Source organism: Tympanuchus pallidicinctus, unplaced genomic scaffold (assembly GCF_026119805.1).
Source record: "Tympanuchus pallidicinctus isolate F22 unplaced genomic scaffold, pur_lepc_1.0 scaffold4, whole genome shotgun sequence".
NCBI lineage: Eukaryota > Metazoa > Chordata > Aves > Galliformes > Phasianidae > Tympanuchus > Tympanuchus pallidicinctus.
In genome coordinates this window covers 6,610,464-6,633,239 of record NW_026294758.1, presented here as the reverse complement: position 1 = coordinate 6,633,239, position 22,776 = coordinate 6,610,464, and the positions used below count along the sequence as shown (strand labels likewise).

Sequence of the window (22,776 nt, the reverse complement as noted above, 5' to 3'; positions counted from 1 at the left end):
AAACTCAGCAACTGAGGCAGGAAGAAACAATCTCATACAGGAAGAAAAATTTACTGTCTCTGAGCAGGGTCTCGTAAGAATTGATCTGGATGCGTTACTATTTGAGCAATGGGCAGGATTTGATCTAAAATCCCTTCAAAGTAGGACTGTTTCTGAGGATCAGCTGGTAGATTTTAGTAGAATGAGTCAGACATCTACAATGCAAAACTTCACCCTAGAAGGCTTATTTAATGCAGTTACTTTTTTTGAAAAGAGAATCTTAGAAGGTAAAGTATTAAGTAACATTAACATCAGGCAGAGGTGTCATCTCCGATATGATACCCTGGGTGTTTTAACTGCCTGAAAGGCAGGGAGGGGAAGGTGGGGAGAATGGCTAATGACATAAAAACAGGTCTGGCTCTCATTCTGGCTAAAGCTGGTCAGGTACGCTCTACCTTTTATCTATAAGGGCTTCAAAATGAGATGGAGGAAAGGGGAGACATAGTACAAATATAGCACATTTGCATGGCTAACGCATCAGAATTGCAGTGTTCTGGTGGAGAATCAGTTTGCTTTTTCTTATTTGTCACAATTCTTCAGTTCAAAAGCTATGGAGTACGGATACAGACAAATCTTTGTAAAGTATTTATGGATTCAAAGCTGCAGAATTTTGTTCAAAATTATTTGCATTTCAAAGCAGTAGGAATGACTGTTTGGGTGAGTTCATACAGAGCTATTAGTTAATAGCTTTTATAAGCTTTCTTAATTGCATGGCTGAACTTTGATTGAGGTCCTGTGTTGAAAAAGAGCCCAGCCATCAGTAACTTGACTCTTGACACGGGACTTAAGAAACAGAACCAGTGAAAGGCAAAAAATGAGGGCATTGATTTTTATTTTTAATAAATAATTTCATTTTATATTTCCTTTCCCAAAATGTATTGAAGTGTGCTAAATACCTCCAGAAAGATGGAGAAAGCAATTTTGCACATTCCCATTTGTTCAAATAAGTTCATATAACTTGGATCATGTAAGCATATGAGTTGGAGTTGGACTAAACATCAACAGGACTGGACATATCAATTTGGGCAAGATGACCTTTAAAGGTCCCTTCCAACTCTAAGGCTTTTGTGATTCTATATAGAAACTACTGGGTCATAATTACTTATTAATTTACTATTATGTTTATACCAAAAGGCTATAATCTTAGAGAAGCACTCCATAGTGCAAGGCACAATGGAATTTTAGAACAAAAATACAACAGCTTCAGATTACATGTATGTATGTATGCATATTTGTATGTTTGTATTTTCTTATATGTATTACAGTGAAGAAAAATTTTACTGAAGGATGCAGAGAAATGATGAAAAAGTAATGCTGCTGGTCTTTAGAGCAAATACCTACACTGGCAAAGTATGCAGAAATGGAACATGACATGTTTATCAATGACACCAATAATTCAGCACATTGTCATTGAAATTGCCAATTAATTAATATCCCATGAGTCTAAAGAAATGTGGATCACCATTAAAAGCATTGTGAGGTGCAAAAAAAATTATCTTGCAGTAAAAAATATCACATGAATGTCTCATTCCATAAAGTGTTTGGACACTGCAGCATTGTTATTTAATGAATGTATAATAATCATCAATGGTAATCACACTGAGACAACACGTACACTGGGGACAAAGATGCACACCCTCAAAATGATCTCACAGTGAAGGAGCAGGGGAGGCTCTGTTAGTGATATTAGAAGACTTGTCCTGAAAATGCTGCTTTACGTTCATTAAATCCAGATTGGATGATGCACAATCACTGGTAAATTCTCCCAGCATTCACCTTTGCTGGACCTCTTTACCTTTCCTGTTATGTGCATCAGGATCTGAGGTAGTGTAACATTTTTTTCCTATAATGAAGTCATTTCTGCACAAAGTTCAAATTTAAGGATGTAGCCACAGGTGAGAGTAGCAGGATGTATGAGTATCTGTGTCAGAGTTGAAATAATTCATTAAACTTATGCTTTCTTTCAACCTGTACTTGTTGATGCATTTAATCTTTGTTTTTCCAACTTGCAGCTCCATACAGATGTGTAGTTTACTCCAGATTAAAATTCAGCTCTGAATCTGACTTGCCTGCAAATGCATGCACATACACACACACACGTGCATGCCTTTATAGATAAACACATGTGCACATCTTAGTGCACATCTTAGTGCACATGTTCTTGCAGAAGGTAACTGTTAATGTTCAAAATGCAACATTAACACTATCTTCCTTTATTTCAGCCACCGTCAAAAAATGCTTTTATCACCTTTCATACTGTCCACCTCCTACTTCACACTCCCCCGAAGTTTTACTTACCAGGTGGTTTGGATAGCTGCAAAAAGCATTTCATATTTTTGCCATCCAGAATGAACACTCCAGGGGTGCTTGTCTTACTCTGAACCTGTTTACTTTTCTCTTCATGCATTAGGTGAATAAGATGGGAAATGAATTCCTGGCATGCAGAAGTATCATAACGAAAGTGTAAAGCTCACAGACTGAGCCCTGAAAGTACTGATCAGAGCACCCAAAAGCCTCTTTGATCTGAATTCACTGCAAACACCTAACTCACAGACCCCTATAGATTTCCAGTTTTAACTTTGTGCCTAATGAAGTGAAGTTTATCTCTGAAAAGCTTTATCACAGCTGGACATAACTAGAAATACTTACTTGCAAGACTACAGCGTAAGGGGGAAACTAAATGAATCTCAGCAGTTTGTCTTTCCAGGACAAAGCTGAAATGTGCTTTCATAAGTAGTATAATAAAGAATAGTCTTTATCCAGGACCCCAGACTACACCACAAGCACAGCATGCATTTTGCCTCATATCTCTGCATTGAAGTGTCAGGGTAGAAGGAAGAAGCTACGTCAGTCAAGAGCGAGATTCTTCCACAGAGTTACGAAAAGTGTTCTGTGAACCATTTAATTATTGTTTGTAGAACATAACTTACATGCAACTATGAGGACATTTATTGTTCACCCAATTAAGCTTTTAACACTCAAAGCACAACAGCTGTTCATTACTCATTTACAAAAATGCTAATGCTATAATGCTTACAATGCAATTTCTGTTGAGGACTGTTAAGGACAGAAAAGACAATTAGATCCAAATATCCACTCTTTGCATGTTAAATCCCCACCCTTCTGATTGCCCACAATCTGAGAGGGGCAGTCCTCCTCTGTCAGACAGGGATGATGTGATGAGTTGTCACACCCAAGGTGTTTGCCAGGGGAGCATGGTATGGTTGCAGCAGTTACTGGTGGCAGATTCTTCTTCTGCCTGGGGTTTCAAACACCATGTTTGCTAAAATAGTTAGGTTGGATCATGCATTTAGTTATGCCATTTTTGCATAAGTCTGTGAATATCCCGTACCGTACATGGGAAGATTTCTTTTTAGGATCTAATCTGCACAGTTGCACACAGATGAGCAAAACTTGACTGAAATTTAAGTTGAAAACTTAAGCACTGAAACCAGCACTGAAAGTGCTGGTTGTCAGAGCTCAAAGCTGCAGGTCAGGCGGTAATTTGGGTAATTTTATCATTATGCATAAGACAAACTAAGCACTAATCATCTGACCAGACTGAGGGGAAAATACAAGCAGAAGTGATGTGAACGATTTTATAGATACAACTGAAATCAAGCTCAAATTAATCCAGTAAAGGCTTCACAAGGCCCAGGGTACTCTGCAAAGTCATTTGATATTATGAAGCCCAAATTTCAGCATTCCACTTGGCTTCATCAAATGGGCTGGGCCTCAAGACTGAGGTATTTTCTTGCAAGCACCTTATTCTGCGTATGATATATGCCTTCAGATGAGTACCTGTATTGTTTTATTCTCTTGTTTTGAAACAGGCTATTGAGTGTCTTTGTTTAGTAGCTAACCTTAAAAAAGTCTCTCAACTTTGGTGACTAAACCTGTGTTTCATTTCATGAAGGATAGTTAATATAATAGGGTCTGTCTTGTCTCCTACTACCCTCAGTTTTAGCCCAAGGGCAGGAATTAAATACATTTCTTGCTCAGTGTGACTTCCTAACCAACTGCTATGTTTCTTTGGACAGTGTGCTGCTTAAGCAGAACCAGCTCATCTTACCTTGCTTCTCTCTCCAAAGCTAATTTACCTTGCCTTGGAAATATAAGGATGTATCCTATAAAACCATCTCAGATCTTTGGTACTCAAAATCATATAAAAACTCTGTGCAGTAAAAGCAAAGAATCATTTTTTTTCTTAATACAAATTCTAATCAGAGATGCAACAATTCTTTTTCTTATCTGAGCCATTGTGTATGTGTATGTGTGAACAAGCTCCATCTACTTATAACTGCAGTTCATGTGATAAATGTTAAAAGGAATCTTTTTATTGTCAAGAAACTCTTTCTTGAAGATAATAAATACATCGTTAAGGTTTGCCTTTAAAAAATGACTAGAACAAGAAAGCCTAGATTTATATCATCGTGGCCCAATGTTGTAAACACCTCGCAAATATGATTAGATTTATTTGCAGAGTGTTTGATGTTTGTCGCTGCATTAGTTATAGCAGTCTTGTGGAAGCCCATTGAGAGTTAGAAAGAAAAAAAAGTAATGAATTTTACTATTTTCAGTAAGAAAAGCTGTTTTGTTTCCTCTGACGTCTGGAGGGGAAACACTGGATAAAGAGATCCTGTGACAAGCCCAATGCTAGTGAAGGAAAATCTACTTTTTTGTTGCTGTTTCTGTCCACAGTTGTTTTGTTTCAAATGAAAACACACATGCCTGCTTTGAAATAGCACTTAAAATAGACGTCTCCTTTTGTTGCAGACTTAACTTGTCTCCTTTCTCAACCTCATCCCTACAGGCCCGTGACGGAGGTTTAGACCGGACCAGTGGAGTCATGCTTCACACAGCTGTATCTTGCTGGCAGCCATTCCTAGGTTTGGCTGTGCTGCTAGTCTTCATGGGCTCCACCTTTGGCTGCCCAGCCCGCTGTGAATGCTCAGCACAGAACAAGTCCGTCAGCTGCCACCGGAGGCGCCTGCTGTCCATCCCAGAGGGCATTCCCATTGAAACCAAAATCTTGGACCTCAGCAAGAACAGACTGAAGAGCGTCAACCCCGAGGAATTCATGTCATACCCCTTGCTGGAGGAGATTGACCTCAGTGACAATATAATCGCCAATGTGGAGCCTGGAGCCTTTAACAATCTCTTTAACTTGCGCTCCCTGAGGCTGAAAGGAAACCGTCTGAAGCTGGTCCCCCTCGGGGTGTTCACTGGGTTGTCAAACTTAACAAAGCTTGATATAAGTGAAAACAAGATTGTCATTTTGCTGGACTACATGTTCCAAGATTTGCATAACCTAAAATCCCTGGAGGTTGGGGACAATGATTTGGTTTATATATCACACAGGGCCTTTAGCGGACTGCTTAGCCTGGAGCAGCTCACCCTGGAGAGATGCAATCTCACGGCTGTACCCACAGAAGCTCTTTCCCACCTCCACAACCTCATCAGTCTTCATTTGAAACAGCTTAACATCAACGCTTTGCCTGCGTATGCCTTTAAAAGATTGTTTCGCCTAAAAGGCCTGGAGATAGACTCCTGGCCACTCCTGGACATGCTGCCTGCCAACAGCCTGTACGGTCTCAACCTGACTTCTCTTTCCATCACCAACACCAACCTGTCCGCAGTACCTTACACTGCTTTTAAACATCTGGTTTACCTGACACATCTAAACTTGTCCTACAACCCCATCAGCACCATTGAGGCAGGAATGCTTTCTGATTTGGTACGCCTGCAGGAACTCCACATGGTGGGGGCCCAGTTACGTACCATCGAACCACATGCTTTCCAAGGGCTCCGATTCCTACGTGTGCTTAATGTATCCCAAAACCTCCTAGAAACCCTAGAAGAGAATGTATTTCATTCCCCCAAAGCCCTTGAGGTCCTTTGCATTAACAACAATCCTCTGGCCTGTGACTGCCGTCTCCTTTGGATTTTACAGAGGCAGCCCACTTTGCAGTTTGGAGGCCAGTCACCAATGTGTGCTGGCCCAGACAGTGTCAAGGAGAGGTCATTCAAAGATTTTCACAGCACAGCCCTCTCCTTTTACTTCACCTGCAAGAAGCCCAGGATACAAGACAAGAAGCTGCAATACCTGGTCGTGGAGGAAGGGCAGACAGTGCAGCTGATGTGCAATGCTGACGGGGATCCGCAGCCCACCATATCCTGGGTTACCCCACGTCGGAGGCTGATCACAACCAAGTCAAATGGAAGAGCCACTGTGCTGGGAGATGGCACACTGGAGATCCGATTTGCTCAAGACCAGGACACTGGGATCTATGTTTGTATTGCAAGTAACGCAGCTGGGAATGACACCTATTCGGCCTCCCTTACGGTAAAGGGGTTCACTTCAGACCGTTTCCTTTATGCCAACAGGACCCCTATGTATATGACAGACTCCAACGACACCAGTTCCAATGGAACTAATGCAAACACTTTCTCTCTGGACCTTAAGACAATATTGGTGTCCACAGCTATGGGCTGCTTCACATTCCTTGGAGTGGTTTTATTTTGTTTCTTACTTCTTTTTGTGTGGAGCCGAGGGAAAGGCAAACACAAAACCAGCATTGACCTTGAATATGTCCCTCGCAAAAACAATGGTGCTGTAGTTGAAGGGGAGGTTGCTGGACCGCGAAGGTTCAATATGAAAATGATTTGATGGTGTTCTGCTAGCAGTACTTTTTCTGTGGCATTATAACCAATTAAATCAGCCTGGCATGTGGAATTGCTGGGTAAACGCAGCTTAATGCAGCTGTCACTGTATCAAAAGGTTACGTGGAAATCAAAAGACTCTTTGTGGTTGTACAGCAGAGCCTCCAGACCTTGAGGCAGATATGTCAGGGCCTTTCATAGAACTGGTAAATTGTACTAACTGTTTGCATTGCAAATATTGGCATTCTGGGGATATCAGCAATGAACCGTTGGCTCATGCTCATGGACAATTGTTCAACATTTTCTACCACTACAAAAAGAAAAAGAAAAAGGAAAAAAATAAGCCTACAGTGTAGGATTTACATACTTAAAGAAAAAGACACATTTGTCTAAAGCATACTCTACAGTGAAATTTGTATCTATAGATCTCATTTGGTAAAGAGCCTTGCATCATACCTTCTAGTTGGTTCAACACCACAAAAATTGGTAGTCTTTTTTTTTGGTTTTTGTTTTTTTTTCTTTTTTTTTTTCTTTTTTTTTTTTTTAAACACATCTATACTGTGTACATTTTAAAGCAATACAAATGAGAGGTTGTGCTTTTAGATATCCACCAATACTGACCCAAGTGTGATGTCACCTCCCTTTTAACTACCATCTAACTCAAATTAGACTCCTGTAGTTACCAATTAGAAACAACATTAAATATTTTTCTCCTCATGTAGAAGGCCACAGATGAATAGTTGAGAGCAAAAACGCTCAACTCTATTGATCTTCTCTTCATATAAATATAAGGCATGTGCCTAGTTTTGATACAGAATGGAATATTTTTTATATCTGTGATATCACACTGGACCAGTTTACTGTAACATAGCCCTGGAATGCATCCAGGGAAGGCAACCCACCAGATACTGCTGGCGTAGAGGAGCTGAGTTCTTGATGAGTGAGACTTGTTTTTTGTTAGCCCTGCTTTAATTTCAAAGCTACTGTTAAATTCTTAAAATGTTAATCTGTATGGGGCAAAACTGCAAACTCCTTGGGAAATATGGTCATCTTGCTATTTGGAGGATTGAATTAAAATATAGAAAAACATTTCCGCAAAGAATGAACTCTTCTCCAATGCCAGTAAACTAGGGTTGTTCATGCATAATATGGGGATTATAATACAAAAATGTTTGGAACATGATAGCCTCAAAAAGGCTAACATACTGCCAGATATAATGAACCTCTAGCCACTGTCATCTTCATCTTGTATATTTGTAGATAACACATAAACACAAAGCTAATTTCCAAGAACAGATTACTTAGCTATTCTTGATGCCATTTTAATAACTATGTGGTTATGTTTCTTTCAGGTGCAGTATCTTAGAGCAAGAGGGGCAAGTTTCTCCAGGTTTTAGAAAGTATTTTTAATGGAGAGAAGACAGAAGTGGAAAGTTAGTTCAGTTCAGTTAAACGCTTTTTGTTTTATTCCTCTAAACAAATCCTCAAAAGGCTCAGAACTGAAACTTTATTCTTTATTCTTTATTGTTGATGCCACTGTTTTTATTTTGAAAATCTCAGCAATGGGAAGATATGGAGTTTTTCAGTGATCTCTCAATCTTTTTTAGCAGTTACAAGCCATAGGTTTACTGCTAAGTGATTGATAACAGTGATTTATAAGTAATTTGAATAAACTAGAATAAAGGTAATAATGACTGTGTATGTGTTTAGCCAAAAAGAATATGAAATTGTTGTAGAATAGAACTTTCAGATTAATATGATTTAAGAGTTCTATTATCAATCTTAAAATTAGATTTCAGTGCTCTGAAACTGAAGTCAAGCTGACCTGCAATGGGACGCTGGTGTTTCTAAAAGTACGATCCGCATTTTTTGGCAGAGATTTTCTAAGCTGGATAAAAATCTTCCCCCGTTATCAAGGGAAATGTGCCAAAAGTTGTACATCCATCTGAGCTCCTCAAGTATATCCTTAATATAGCTGTAGGACCCAAGGTCAAGGCAGTTTTGAGAATCTCTATTCATAGTGGCTGTTTTTTTGTTGCCTCGCTGCTGTTTTTAGGTCACCCAGCTGAAGAAGATGCAAGGGTTGTTAGAATTTTTTTTCATCTTACTTGCTTTGAGTTGGGTTTTGTAGCTTTCTTTTTTTGTGTGTGCGTGTGTTCTGAACTAGACAGCTAGAGATTTATGGAGATGCTTGAGAGTGATCCTCTTTGTTCTATGAAAGTTTGTAAAACATCATTATTAGACAGAATAACCCCTGACTAAACGCTAGCACTGGGGAAATTGTTTTTACTGATACAGTAACCACCGCACTGAAGCCCAAAACTCTATTGTACCTTAATGTGGGCAGTTAAAGAAACAAATGGGGATAAAACAAAGTGTTTCTGAACTGCCCATTAAAGACATTTGCATGTGCCTTTCCCTTGTAATTGTTATTTTTCAATTAGTAACCTATTACCCCTGCAGTCATTTCATGTTAAATGTTAAAATCAATGTTAGAAGCAAAAATTCTCCTCAATTCTGGACAGTTGCAGCAGATTATTTCATATTAAATGTCACAATAAAACAACAAAAACAACAAAAATTTGAAAAAAATTTAGCAAAAAATGTGCTTTTAGGATTAATTATGAACGGCTGAATTCCCCTCTGCCTTCTAGAATGATTCTAAAAAGTGATTGCATTATTAGTGTACTGCAAAGATTTCTGAGCATTAACATGCTTGTTGCCTAAGTGAAATATGTCCTGGTGATGGAAATTACTGCTTGCTCTTGCAGAGCACTGCCTTGCAGAGCTGCCAGCATTGTGTGTATTGCCCTGAGTTCAGTCAGTATACAGGCTGTTTTTAACAATCAGTGTTTGCTCTCTGCCTCTAGCATTGTTCTATTTTTTGTAGCCTACTGATTTCATCGTGGACTTGACAAAGCCTATCGCCCCTCCCAAGGAAAATGAGAAGAGTAAGATTGTCAGAAAGGCTTGGATCTTGCTCTGGATAGTTGTGTATGTATTCCTGGGACACAAACTCACTGTGAGGGAATGCAGTGCCGAGGTCAGACCTAGACAACCACCCTTTTGACAGTTCTTTTTCAATATATAATAAAAGGACAGTCAGTAGCTGTCTGCACACATGCTCTGCCTTTTACTTGCTCGCAGTCACTTCTCTGTCTGCTTGAGAGATCAAGGAAACTGCAGTTTACCTTTTTACAAGGGAGTATCATATTGGAGGAAAAGAATCAGGCTGCAAAGAGACACCTGTCACACATGGCTCCCCTGTCATTTATTTGGAGGCAGGCAGACAGTGCATACCTGTCACTACAAGAGGGAACAAAGGTGTTTTCCCTCGTGTTTTGTGTGGTGGCTTTGTACAGCTTCATCTGGTCTTCTCTGCTGGTCAGCACAACAAGACTGAGCAGCGGTAGTTTTGCTGAAAGAGATAACAAAAATGCTGAAACCAGCAGAGCTACTTACGAAAGCAGGTACACCATTATCTTTGTCAACACAGCTTGTAAGATCTGAGCTGAAGTAGGCTGAATTGCCTATTAATATGCTGGGAAATCCATTTCCACAGACCAATGCTCCATTCTTCTCTTTCATAATGGATGGGTACTTGTTCTTTCTGAGAGTAGAAAGAGGATCCTACAGGCAATGTCATGGGGAAGGAGTCTACAACGATAAAGGGGGAATGAAGAATAACCAGTGCCCTAACTTACCTATATAGAGATTTGGGACTGGTTTTCAATTTTTTCCTTCCTTCTTTCACATTAACTTGGGAACATTGTTCTCAGAAAGGCTTAGCTTGAGACATCACCTTGATTAGATACAGATGGGGGAGACTGCTTTTACTGTCTGTTCCACCCTCCCTCAATATTCACACATACTCTCAGTGTCAACACAGCCAGGAGATTCTTAGACCCTAGAGACCTGTTGATATAATCTGATTTTTTAACTAAACACTTTATAATGAAGAAGAGCTCACTTCATGTTATTGACACACCACTATTCAAGTTTTCTTTTATTTTTGATTTTCCTTATTTCTTGCAGCATGGTATTGCATCACCCATGGTGATAGCAATGATTTTGTCATTAAGGAAAATAAGGAAGCCAGATTGCACACTCAGTTCACCAAATTTAGTCAAAGTATACGAGACACAGTAGGAAGTCAGCATTAATATATAATTATATATATTATATATACATATATATATATATATAATTATATAATATATAATGACATAAATGTTGTGATTGGAGAAGAAAGTGATATAGAGAAAACATGGAATGTAGGCCATGTTGCACATTCAGCACATCAAAGATACATATCAAATCAACTTTCCTACATGACACCTAGACATCTGTTTTAAGCAGTGGATTTTTCCAGAAAGAAAACTGCAAGATGTGAGAATGCCAGAAGCCCACATTTAACCCACAAAAATATGAAGCAATGGTTGAAAATCTGCAACAACAATTAGCTTCTGGCTGCCCAGCAGCAACAGTGCATTATAGGAAAGACAGGTAAGAAACTGCAGTCAGTAGTCATTTTTGTCTCATGTGCTACATCATCTTGTGAAAAAAAGGTCCATTAGACAGTAATAAAATGGAGATATTTTTTTTTTTTTTAATCAAAAATAGAAACAGTTGTGTGGTGGGACAAAGTTTCACTTTCTTCTACAGCAGTAGAACACAGCAAGAAGTGAGGAAGAGGAAGCCTATTTTGTCTGCGTTACTTAATCTCTTTCCTCTGAGTGATCCCAGTTTGCACTGGGCTAGCATGATGACTGCTCTGCCTATTCCCATCTTTGTTGTTCAAAATGTGTCTTGACATGGAGTTATAAGAAAAAGAGTACTGTCAAGCTGTCCCTCCTCCGCCAGCTGTATCACTCGTCTTCTCAAACACATGAACCTGCATAGCAGTAGTGCTTTAGGAGTCAAAGTCCACTGCAGCTGATCTCTAGTCTTACCCAAAGAAAGACAAGGCATGGGCTAGCACTGGATACATGCATTCTGATTTGGTTTCAGTGGCCTAAATGGTTGCCTTTCATGCTAAAAAGATATAGGAGAGAGAGCTAAGGAAGGAAGAAGTAAAAAACAATTTCATACAGTAATTTAAATGTTAATTAACCCTGGAGGAGTAAAAGGAGTGTCTTTCTAAGAATGAAAGGGCCTGAATACTGGAGAATAACTGAAACACTGAATGAGATTTTTCAAGTTAGCTAAGCAGTTTGGATACCCTATCATTACTATCACCTGTAATGAGAATTACAAACTCAGTTTCCCTAGGCAGCTTAGAAAAATCCCAACAGGTTTGGTGATATGTGCTTCTTTTGTTTTCTAGCTCTGCCCTCCCCTCTTCTCAGTTGCAAATGACAGTAATCCCAAATGAAGATCTTTGGATTCAGTTAAGTTTCACTGTATGCTCATGTGCTTTTTGGAATCTAGATCTCAAAGCACAATCTTAAATGCTCTTCAAACCAAAAACAATTCTAAAAAAGGATGAAGCTTGGATAAGCCTCCTCCTGCAAATGAAATAAACAAGTGTCTGTGAGGTTCTTGCTATTGCTACTGAGATAGCTACATGCCAAAAGCAATCTGCAGGTTGAATGACTCTGAGTCTTTCTTTTCTTTTCTTTCTGTTTTGTTTTGCTTTTTAACTGGAAGCAGGTGGTTGAAGATAAGGCCAGCTGGAAATAGAAATCTTTATTTATACCCTCAGCAGAATAAATAAAGAGCTGGCATAGGCAAGAAAATTCTTGTTATGACTTAAGGACACTTTATCCTTCGTATTCAAATAGCTTGTAGAAGAGTACAAAAGAGCAGACTTTTACCTCGTAATTTCATTATTTGTATTTGTTTGAACTGGCACCAAAATTGTCATGAAACAGAAGTGTTGGAGCAAGAGACTAAAACCAGATTCTCTACTCTAGCGAGGCAGTATGTATCAGGAGAAATCCCCTCAACATCTGTTACGTGACTCCGTGGTTACACTAGAAATCTGATAAAGGAATGTAGATTTTTTGCTCATTATGAAAGGGCTACAGTGGGAAATAAGCAGAATTTATGCTTTAATTAATTCTCACCTTGTGGCATAGCTTCTATTCTGGATTGCTTTAATATTTGTCACTGTTAATTGAGCTGGAGAATTAGCAAATATAGATTCTGGGAAGAAAAAAAGTAAAAGAAAGCCTCCTTCTATGTGTGGTATCTGCAGGTCAGCAACACTACCTGCTTTCACATAAGCCAAGAACGAGTTGAGATTTCAAGGCAGCTGTGAAGATGGTTGTCAACTTGTACAGTTAATAGTTTTCACTTTCCAGAAAGCAAAATGCTATGGCTTCTTAAGGCATTCATTTATGTCATTTTGAACCTTAAAAACAACACTTGGTCCTCGTGACACTGGGCACTGTATAAATAGGTAGTAAATGACAATAGTGATCTGGTGAGCTTACAGCCTTATATGTAGGAAGATGGCTTATGGGCAAGTACATAACGATAGCAAGTCTGTCATTTGTTGGGGAGGGAATACCATAGTGCATAAATATTAGAGTATCATCACAGTTACTGAAATCTATTTGCAAGCACATGTAGTTCATATGTATATGTTTGTGTGTGGGAAAAAAAAAAAAAAAAAAAAAAAAATTGTTTTGTTCTTTTTCTTACTTCAAGTATTAAATGTATATTGTTTTAAAAGGTGAAAAGATTAACCAGAAAAAAAAAAATGTGTTGTAATTTATTTTAATATATATAGTCATGATTATGGATGGGAAGTGAATTAGCGCTGCTGTTATGATTCATGAAGCACATGACAAGTCAGGTTTGTCCGTAAGTTCGCTTCATGTTTCAGCAAAATATGGTAATGAAAAAAGAAAAAAAAGAAAAAAAAAGAAAAAAAAAAAGCTTTGTTTGTCAAGACAGTTGTTCTGAATGTCATTTTAAAATTTACTTTAGGGCTTATGTCATGATGTGTATCATACTTATCCAAAATGAAACCCAAATAAATACTTTGTGGAGTGGCAAAATTTACTGAGGAAAGTGAAGAAAATTTGCACTGCTTCCCTTATTGTAGCTGGTCACCTTTTTTCAAGGGGTAGTGAAAGAAACTAAACTGAGGGGAAAAGAAAGGAACAACAGTTTTCTCAGCACCAATCGCAGCACCCTCAGTGCCACGTCTTCACAACAGGTTATCCACTCAGACTAACCACTCCTGAACATATAAGCCATTCCAGTCAGAAAGAGAAGACTCCAGCAGGCATTTTGCATCTACTTACTTTCACTCCTCCTCTATGGCATGGAGACCACAGACACAGAGAAAAATCCAGGTCATATTCTGATGTGTTTTGGCATTTACTCTCCATGCAGAGTGTGAGACAGCCTGTTGTTTCACCATCCTTTGCATAGCATGTGAAGATAATTGGTGGAGATACCAGTCAGTCTAATCCCACCACATTCCAGTATAATGGAAATAGATTTCACCAGCTGTACATCACTGTTTTTACAAAGGTATCTGATTCCAAATATCTGTTTCTGAAACACATTTTGTAAGGAAAGCACTGGTATTCAAACTACCCCTTAACTGCACCACAGCAATTAAGTGGAGAAAGGCAGACTGCTGAATTTGAAAGCTACTCCCCACCCCTGAGGCTTGCCTTGACCCACCAAATCTGTGTCAGAGATCAACTTTGTAGGACACAGGCCATAACCTAATACTGCTACTCTCATTCTCCCACAGCTAAGTGCTTTCACAGAGAATTTTACTTATGCATCTTGGGATAATCTGAAGTAAGATTCATAAGTCATGAACTCTATATCCTCTAAACCGGGATCTTGTTCACTAGGAAGGGAAAATAATGTTGGTTTTGCTATCTCAAAAGAGGAAGAAGCAGGTTGAAATCCTGCTGGATTGCTGGGAGCAGAATCAGATGGGCTAGATGTCAGTCCTCCCAAGCTTCTTGAAATCTGTTGTATCATTCTGCACTTGCATTTGTACAAAACAAGTCGGTTTTGACCTACTTGTACCGCTGTACCTTCCTCTGCAGTAGACTATCAAATGCAGTAAATCTGTGGGAAAAACTTAATGATAGATTATGTTAAGAATCTACTTAATTTTTGTGTTATTTTCTTTCGATCTGATAGTCTGATTTACAGACTGCAGCATGCTGCAGTACTGACTACAGCATGACATGAAAAAACAAGCATCACTGGGAACACTGCATTTGCCAGGGACAGACAAGGTTTCCTGGAAAGGCTCGTCTACACTAAGCTTCAGACTTCTTTTATGCAATGCACGGTACTTCTCTGGACTACTTGACATTATCTCAAGGGGAGAGAACAGAGGGTGCTATACACAGTTTCCAGTTATAGTGAATGAAACCACTAGTCTACGCCATGACTAACAGGTAACGAAAAGCATTGTCACATTGGGCAATCACTGACAATTTCATTAGGTCAGGGTCTCAAGAGAAAGATTTGTGCTCTCCAGAACTACACTTTTCTGGACCAAAAAAAAAAAAAAAGAAAAAAAGAAGAAGAAGAGAGTAATATCTGTAGTTAATTACTAAACAGATGAACAACTTTAGGTACTCATAAACACCCAGAATTCTCTAGGATATGGTCATTTTCATAAATTTCTGAGAATTTTATACTTTTATAGACTCACTATAGAAGACCTGTATTGTAATTAATATAACATCCACCTATACTGGATGGCAGAGTAAATTAATAATAGTAGTCATCCAAAGTATATTTAAAAAAAATGCTTAGCTCTAACATTTTTTGTACTTTGAAAGGCTGTCACACTGTCTATCAATCAATAAACTCAATACACAAAGATTATGTCATTATCGCACTGGGAAAGTGTACAGTGCATTTTCTGCATCACAAAACCTTCCCACGTGCAGATATAGATGGCTGGCTACAAAAAAAAAAAAAAAAAAAAAAAAAAAAAGGGGGTTTATTTATCTCTTATACTACCTGGACTGGGTGAGGGGAGGCTGGTAACTCATGGTGGGAAAGCACAGTTGGTCTGGTGAATCAAGAAATTCTGAGTTATTGCAAAGGACTTGGCATTACTGCTCAACAGACTTGGCAGTAAGGGAGATTTGGTCTAAGCTGCTTTTTCCCTAGATACAGGAAATTCTTGAGGGAAAGCCTTATTCTGCCTCTGTTCTTGGAGGGATAAATTTTCAACTTTAGTAATCAAGGGGAAAAGTAAAAACAGAGTAATAAGTTGATGAAATACAGGAAGGGATTGTAGAGAGAAAAAGAAATTAAAACTAGTGTAAAAAATTAGATGACTTAGTACCTACTGTAAGTACCTGTGGAATTACGTGAGTCTGCAGGAGCTGGTTTATTAATTAATCCCTAGGGAAGAAATTCAGCTAGTTAAAGCTATGATCACCAGCTAGAAGATCTTACTTACCTTGTCAGTCCCTAAAGTGGAAGTTATATTTTTCTGAGCTGTTTTCCAATTACTTTGCTATTTATATAACTCAGAAGCACAAGTGATGGAGAGCACACTTATTTTATTAGAGGAAGACAATGATCATACATTTAATCTGTTACTTTTGCTATGAGAACTATTCACTGTATGTACAAAAACTAATAGATTACATCCATTATGTAAAGTATTGCTATCACTGAAACCAAACATTTCCTTTTAAAAAGATGCCAACCTGTGGTGCATCTATGCAGTGCATCAGTTCTTATGCATTGCAGATAATGCTTTTTTTGTACAGACAGGAAGCATATCATGCAAATACAAATTCAAATACAGACCCTTACACGAGAGCCTGCACTTTAACGGACCTTCTGGAATCTCCTTGTCTTGGCTTTAGTGAGTTTGGCAGGCCATCACATTCTGCTAAAGAATACCAGATCAGCACTGCCTAATGTGGAGTAGTCACTGCTGCTGGCTAGTAACACAAGCATAAGGTTGGAACTCAACATTTCTGAAATGTAGGCAAAACCTCTGGGCCTCTAACTCTCTGGAAAATATAATAACAATATTCACCTTTCAAAAGGAATATTCTACCATTTCTCTTGGTTTTGTATATAAATTGTTATGTAGTAATAGGCATTGTTATTAAAGAAAGCAATTTCTTTTTTTCTTTTTTTCTTTTTTTTTTTAAGAAATGCAATCTTTGCTGCCCAAAATGTTCCAGAAGATGACAGCAATGTGGTGACAGAAATGGTCTGCCCTGTGGTCAACATTTCTAACAACAGTAAAATAGATGCTCTTGCAGAAGAGTGAAGTTAAATGAAAGAAAACGAAAGAAAGAAAATGTCGCGAAAGATGCACACCAACTAGACTCTTGTCTTTTTTGCAATTCAGTATTGTATTGCATAAAAGGACCTCTTAATGCCTCATATAATTAGTGTTTTTGCAATGCCTGATAAACGATTCATCTCCTAATGAATCTATGAAAAATTTTCTCTTTGCCTTTGATTATAAATGAGAAATGCTGAAATGAATGCAAACTACACATCATCAGGTTGTCAAGTGTGTCAACTCAAGTGTTGAACACTCGGACTACTTACATAAAAACATTTCCATTTGGTCCTTATACAAGACTGCCAAAGTAGGTTCCATAGTTTCTCTAATTCTTAACCAAAGTTTACTGAAACAAACCTAGAATTCCTATAGACTTTCCAGATCTTTAACAGGTAAAGTAATGAGTATCTACTTTTCAGATTTCCAGTGCCAATGTCTATCAAAGGAAATTTGATCTGATGTTTGCTTTATTTGCCACAATGCTGAATTGTGTCAACTTCATATTTTAATCTAGATTGGTTTGCTCATACATGATCCAAACACATGGAACTGCCCTATTCCCAGCTTCAGCTCTAGGACAGAAGCCAGAAGAATCTGCTTTGAATGTCACTGAAGCAAATTTGATAGTTGTTGACCAGATACTGTTCCATGTTCAGCAGTCACTGGGAACTATTTCTGAAGTATGGGCTTATCTGGCACAATTAAAAATACCAGACTTGCTCTTGGGATTAAGATTAACCGGATGCATCCATTTTATCGTTCAAGACTACCATCAATTTAAGACACTGGAAGGTGCATGTTCAAGATAATGAGAACTGAAGGGAGTGCTTACTGAAAGTGCATGCCATTGTTGAGAAGCACACACACAAAAACATACATGAGAGATTAATTTGTCCTTTAAGTCTTAATATACTGAAGCAGAAACTCAAAGCAGTGCAAATGGAAAGACAGCACAACGAAAAAGCATTTTTCTCTAATGGGCTTTACAGAATAATGAAAAGTGTGAAAAGTGGATGACGTGCTTGTTGATGGGTAAATTATTTTCTCTGTGGGAGTGTTCCCTCCAGATCCTGTTTTATCATAAGGATTTTCCTCTCTCCTTGTTCAAAAATGAAAACTACAAACCACATAATTTCATTGCAACTACTTTCTTAAAATGCAGTCTGTTCGAACAAAAGGTTGACCCTTCCTGGATTTTCAAAACTACTGTAATTGCTTTTCATAGAAATTTATTTTAATTGTAATGCTGTTCTGCTACAGCCCTATTGTCTTTGTCCTTCTGAATTGTCAGTTAATTAAATGAAGTAATAAAAGCTGGAAAGCACATTGTTGTAATTCATTTCTACGTTGCAATTGTCTTATCAGAAACAGGGTTATGAATTTCATCTGTTGAGGCACAGAAATAAAATACTAAACAAAAAAGAAAAAAAGAAAAAAATCCATTGCTGTTTCACTTCTGTTACTTACGGCAAAAGTTTGAGGCTATCATTTGTCTCCCATCTATTTCAGAAAGGTCCTCAGCATTCTGGTGAGTGTACTGATTAAAAGCAAAGAAAGATTTTCATTCATATTCCAACAAGACTGCATATACTGTATATATAGATCTAACGTCCTTTAATTAGGCTACTTCTTGCCATATGAATGTCTTCTCCCATCTTTTCCCTTCACATTCCAGTGAGTCTTTGACCAACGAGTCCCGCATGCAGTTTGACTGCTTCAGTAGAAAGCAGAGAATGACCTGCCAGCTGGAAAGTCTTCTCAAAATGGATAAGACAATTGTCTGACAGCCTTTCCTTCAATAGAAGGAGAAAGCAGAAAGAAGCACTGAACTTCCTTTTAGCCAGTGGACAGTTTCCACTTAACTTTCTAGAATTCAAAGGAAATCAAATAAAACAAGAAAGGCTTCATTAAATATATCAATAGCAAAATAGGTGAATGTAGGCCTACTGGAAAATGAGGTGCATGCCCTGGTAACCAAAGGACGCAGAGAAGGCAGAGTTACAGAACACCTTCTTTGATTTTTGCTAAGGCTCCTCCAGAATCCCAGACCCTGGAGAAAACTGAGTCTGGGAGAAGGAAAATTTCTCCTTTGTCAAGGAAAATCTGGTCAGAGATTGCCTAGGCAAACTCAACACACACAAATCCATGGGCCCCAGTGGGATGCACCCATGAGTGCTGAGGGAGCTAGCAGAAGTGACTGCTGAACCATTATCATCCATGAAAGATCATGGAGAATGGAAGAGGTGCCTGAGGACTGGAGAAAAGCCAGCATTGCTCTGGTTTTCAAAAGGGGCAAGAAGGAAGACCTGGGAAACTTCAAGCCAGTCAGGCTCACATCTGTCCCTGGCAAGGTAAAGAAGCAGCTTATTCTGAATGTCATTTCCAAGCATGTGGGAAGAAATAAGCTTATCAGGAGTAGTTAACATGGATTAACTAAGGAAAAATCATAATATTCTTACTGATGATCTTGATGAGGGGATTGAGTACACCCTCATTAAGTTTGTAGGTGATGCCAAGTTCAGAGGAAGTGTTGATCTGCTTGGGATAGAAAAGTTCTACGGTGGGATATGGACAGACTGATTAATGGGCTGAGGCCAATTGCATGATGTTCAACAAGAACGAGGGCTGGGGCTTGTACTTTGATCACAAGAGCCCCATGCAACCTTCAGGCTTTGGGCAGAGTGGCTGGAAAGCTGCATAGAGGAAAAGAATCTGAGAGCCACTAACCTCATCTATCTAACACTAGACCAAGGTGCAAAGTCACTCATATTGGCATACTGGGAGTGTCCAGTAGCCACACAACCTGCACAAGACCAGGTCCAGCAGGTCCAAGGTGACAAAAACCCACCAGCACTCTGGGAACACAGGCACAAACAGCCCAGGTGCTGGCACACATGGCTGGGAACAGCCTGGCCCCACAGATCACACACAGCCTATCCCAGTGCTCAGGAGGGCACCAGAGACACTGACTGAGCCTCCACACCACATTCCCTGGTAGCAAAGCAGTCAGCAGATGATGGTGCCAAAGCTGCTGGCACTTCTCAGGACATGCTGGGGTGCCAAGGCCGCTGATATCCCACCCTCATCAAGATGGTACTTTCAGCTCTGCACAGGGCTTTCACCTGCAGCTGTATCATGGGACAGAGAGATCAGAGGCACGAGGCTGCCAGAAGCAGGCAGCTCTCTGCAAATAGCAGTTCCCAACCTGTGGATGGGGAGGTCTGAACAAGTCTCTTCTCAATTTTGTCCTGGCTGAGGCTGTTTGATCAGTGTGTTCATGTGTGTTTGGTATCTGAGTGCAGCTAATGGCATCAGAGCATGAGGTGGATGGTCCCTGTGTCTGTGATGCCAGCGACTGGAGTGTGATTTCTGGCTAGCAAAGGATGAGTCGCATGAGCTGGTGAATGTGTGAGGTGGCCTCTGAGGAACAGGCTGAAGCACTGTGAGGGGCAGCCCTGGTGTGAGTGTACTAGTGTGTCTGTAGGGATGGGAGCACAGACAGACCCCTCGGGTCCAGAAATACCTCTTGTCTGGTTGGTTTGTCTAACACCAGGACAAGGAAGCACTCCAAGAGTCTTCAGGATTGCTGAAAGAATTTGGTCTGGCATTTGTAGTAGAATTTGATCTGGCATTTGTAATTTCAATCTTAAAAACTTCAACAGCGAAACACAAATCTCTTCCAAGATTCCTGAATTTCTTCATAGAGGTGTTGAAAATTCTCACCCCTTTCTACTCTCACTACAGAATGTGCAGCGTCAAGAATACAAGCTTCAAATCTAGTGAGACATGCTGCATTCTTATATCCAGAAAATCCCACAGAAAAATGTCCCTGTTTTCACAGGTAGGTCCTGGAAGCTTATCTCAGTGAATGATTTTGGCAGCATCACAGAGATGTTAATTCTTAAGGCAGTAGCACTGGTTACTGATTAACACTCCTATCACAATTTCATGTCCAAACTGTTTAATGCTACAGCATTTGCAGCCAGGGAAGAAGTGCCCCTGGTGGATATTGAGCTGAGACAAAGTGTGCTGTCCACAGACAACCTTTCTGGGTCTGCTCATTTGTACAGCTGTGGGCTGGGACGGAGCTCATTTTCATTCTAGATGCTGGTGCAGTGCTGCACTTTGGATTTGTGATTAAAATGATGCTGATGACACACCAACAATTTAGTTACTGCAGCACAGTATTTGCACAGTGCCGAGGGCTTCTCTAATTCCCCCACTGCTCTGCCAGCCAGGGGGCTGCAGTGGGAAGAAGAGAGCAAATGACCTGTTTTCCTTCACTTGTGTGTAGCTCTGCCTTTACCCCTTATGCTGTTTGTCTCAACTCACCAGGTCTTTTACCTCAACTTTCCATTTCTCTCCTCCACCTAGCTGTAGGGGTGTGAGCAAGCAACTAGATGGTGCTGAGCAGCCTAAATGCAGACCGTCACAACATGTCATAAGTTTTCTAGATGAGTCATGAAGGCCCATGCTTCCAACTGGACCCTGCCACAGCTCACCCCTGCTGGGGCTTCTCCAGAGGCTGAACTGGTTGGTTGCTCCTAGGGACAGCCTTTGTAAGCATAAAGGTTTGGCCACCATCACTCCTGACTCTGCCCACAGCATGTCAGATCTGCTTCTCATCACAAGCTCTGCTCCTCCTGCTTAGGATGGGGATGAGACTCCCTCTCTCTCCCTGCACTACTTTTCACAGTGTTTTTTGGTGGCTTTGTCATGGTTTTCTCTCTTCAAAAGGTCCCTCAGCATGAGACTTCACTCTGAAGCTGAGACCTCTCTTTGAGGTCTTCAAGCCCCATGCCTTTGTACTCTTCATAGAAATTCTAAGATATGTCATACTCAATGGGCTGAATGTGATTATAAAACATTCAGATTTGTGGTGTTTGAGCTTAATCTTCTGAATTGCTATTGCATTTATTCAGAACATAACCCATTACTTGAAACAGAAAACTCTGTGGGACCAAAGTCCAGCACTATGGATTTCTGTTTAAATCATACTTCTGGCTCAACTGCCCACTCCCCTGTGAACTTTGTCAGGAAAGAATGAGAAGTACAGCTTTCCTCTGACACGTTAATATCTAGAATTAAAATCTAAAATCTAGACATAAGGAAGAAATGAAAATTTCAATTATTTCTCTTAAGACTTTGTCCCAAAGATGGGTTCTTTCTCTAAAATTCATAAGTGTAACAAATACTATCTCTAATTCTGGCTGTAAATGAGAAGGAGGTCAATGGATCCAGAGCAGTGAGCTTGATGCAGTTTGCCAACTGCATGACAGTCGAGTAGAGAGGTTGGGAATTACATCACAGCCACCTTGCTAAAACCCACAGAACTCAAATGCATGGTCTATGATCATTTTCCTCCTGCGGCTCTCTCAGTAATACAACTACGCTACCTACAGATTCAAGCTAAGTGTTTGCCCAGATCTTGCTCAAAATCAAACTAACAGAAGTCTTTCATAATTGTTAAGACAATTTAAAAATTGTAGCATAAGCTGGTATCAAGACACAAAGTAGCCACAGCAAATACACAACAAAAAAGAGGGAAAGGGCAGTAGTTATCCCTGGGAGTTTCCCAGATAACTGTCTAAAAGTTGCCCATCACAAAAGTCCTGTCGGAAACTTTCTATCATTTTAGGGAGATTTGGATGTGACCCTTGAGTAAAACACTCTTGAATCAGGGAGACTGTGAACTTTCTGTAAAGACAGCAGTACTCAGCCAGCACACATGATCAGCATTTCTCAAAAATGGCTTGCTGAATTGGGTGTAAAACAAGTTTTTAAAGATACAAGATGAGGTAAGGTGGCTGCAGCTG

The 22,776-nt window shown here is 39.5% G+C and overlaps 1 protein-coding gene across 1 annotated transcript; it reads left to right on the top strand.

Annotated features, from left to right (window-relative positions):
* Positions 1-4,846: 4,846 nt before the first annotated feature.
* On the top strand, positions 4,847-15,220 carry LINGO2 (leucine rich repeat and Ig domain containing 2). The gene has a single exon (XM_052700901.1). It carries the CDS (start codon positions 4,889-4,891, stop codon positions 6,707-6,709), a length of 1,821 nt encoding a protein of 606 aa, XP_052556861.1. The 5' UTR covers positions 4,847-4,888; the 3' UTR covers positions 6,710-15,220.
* The last annotated feature ends 7,556 nt before the right edge of the window (positions 15,221-22,776 follow it).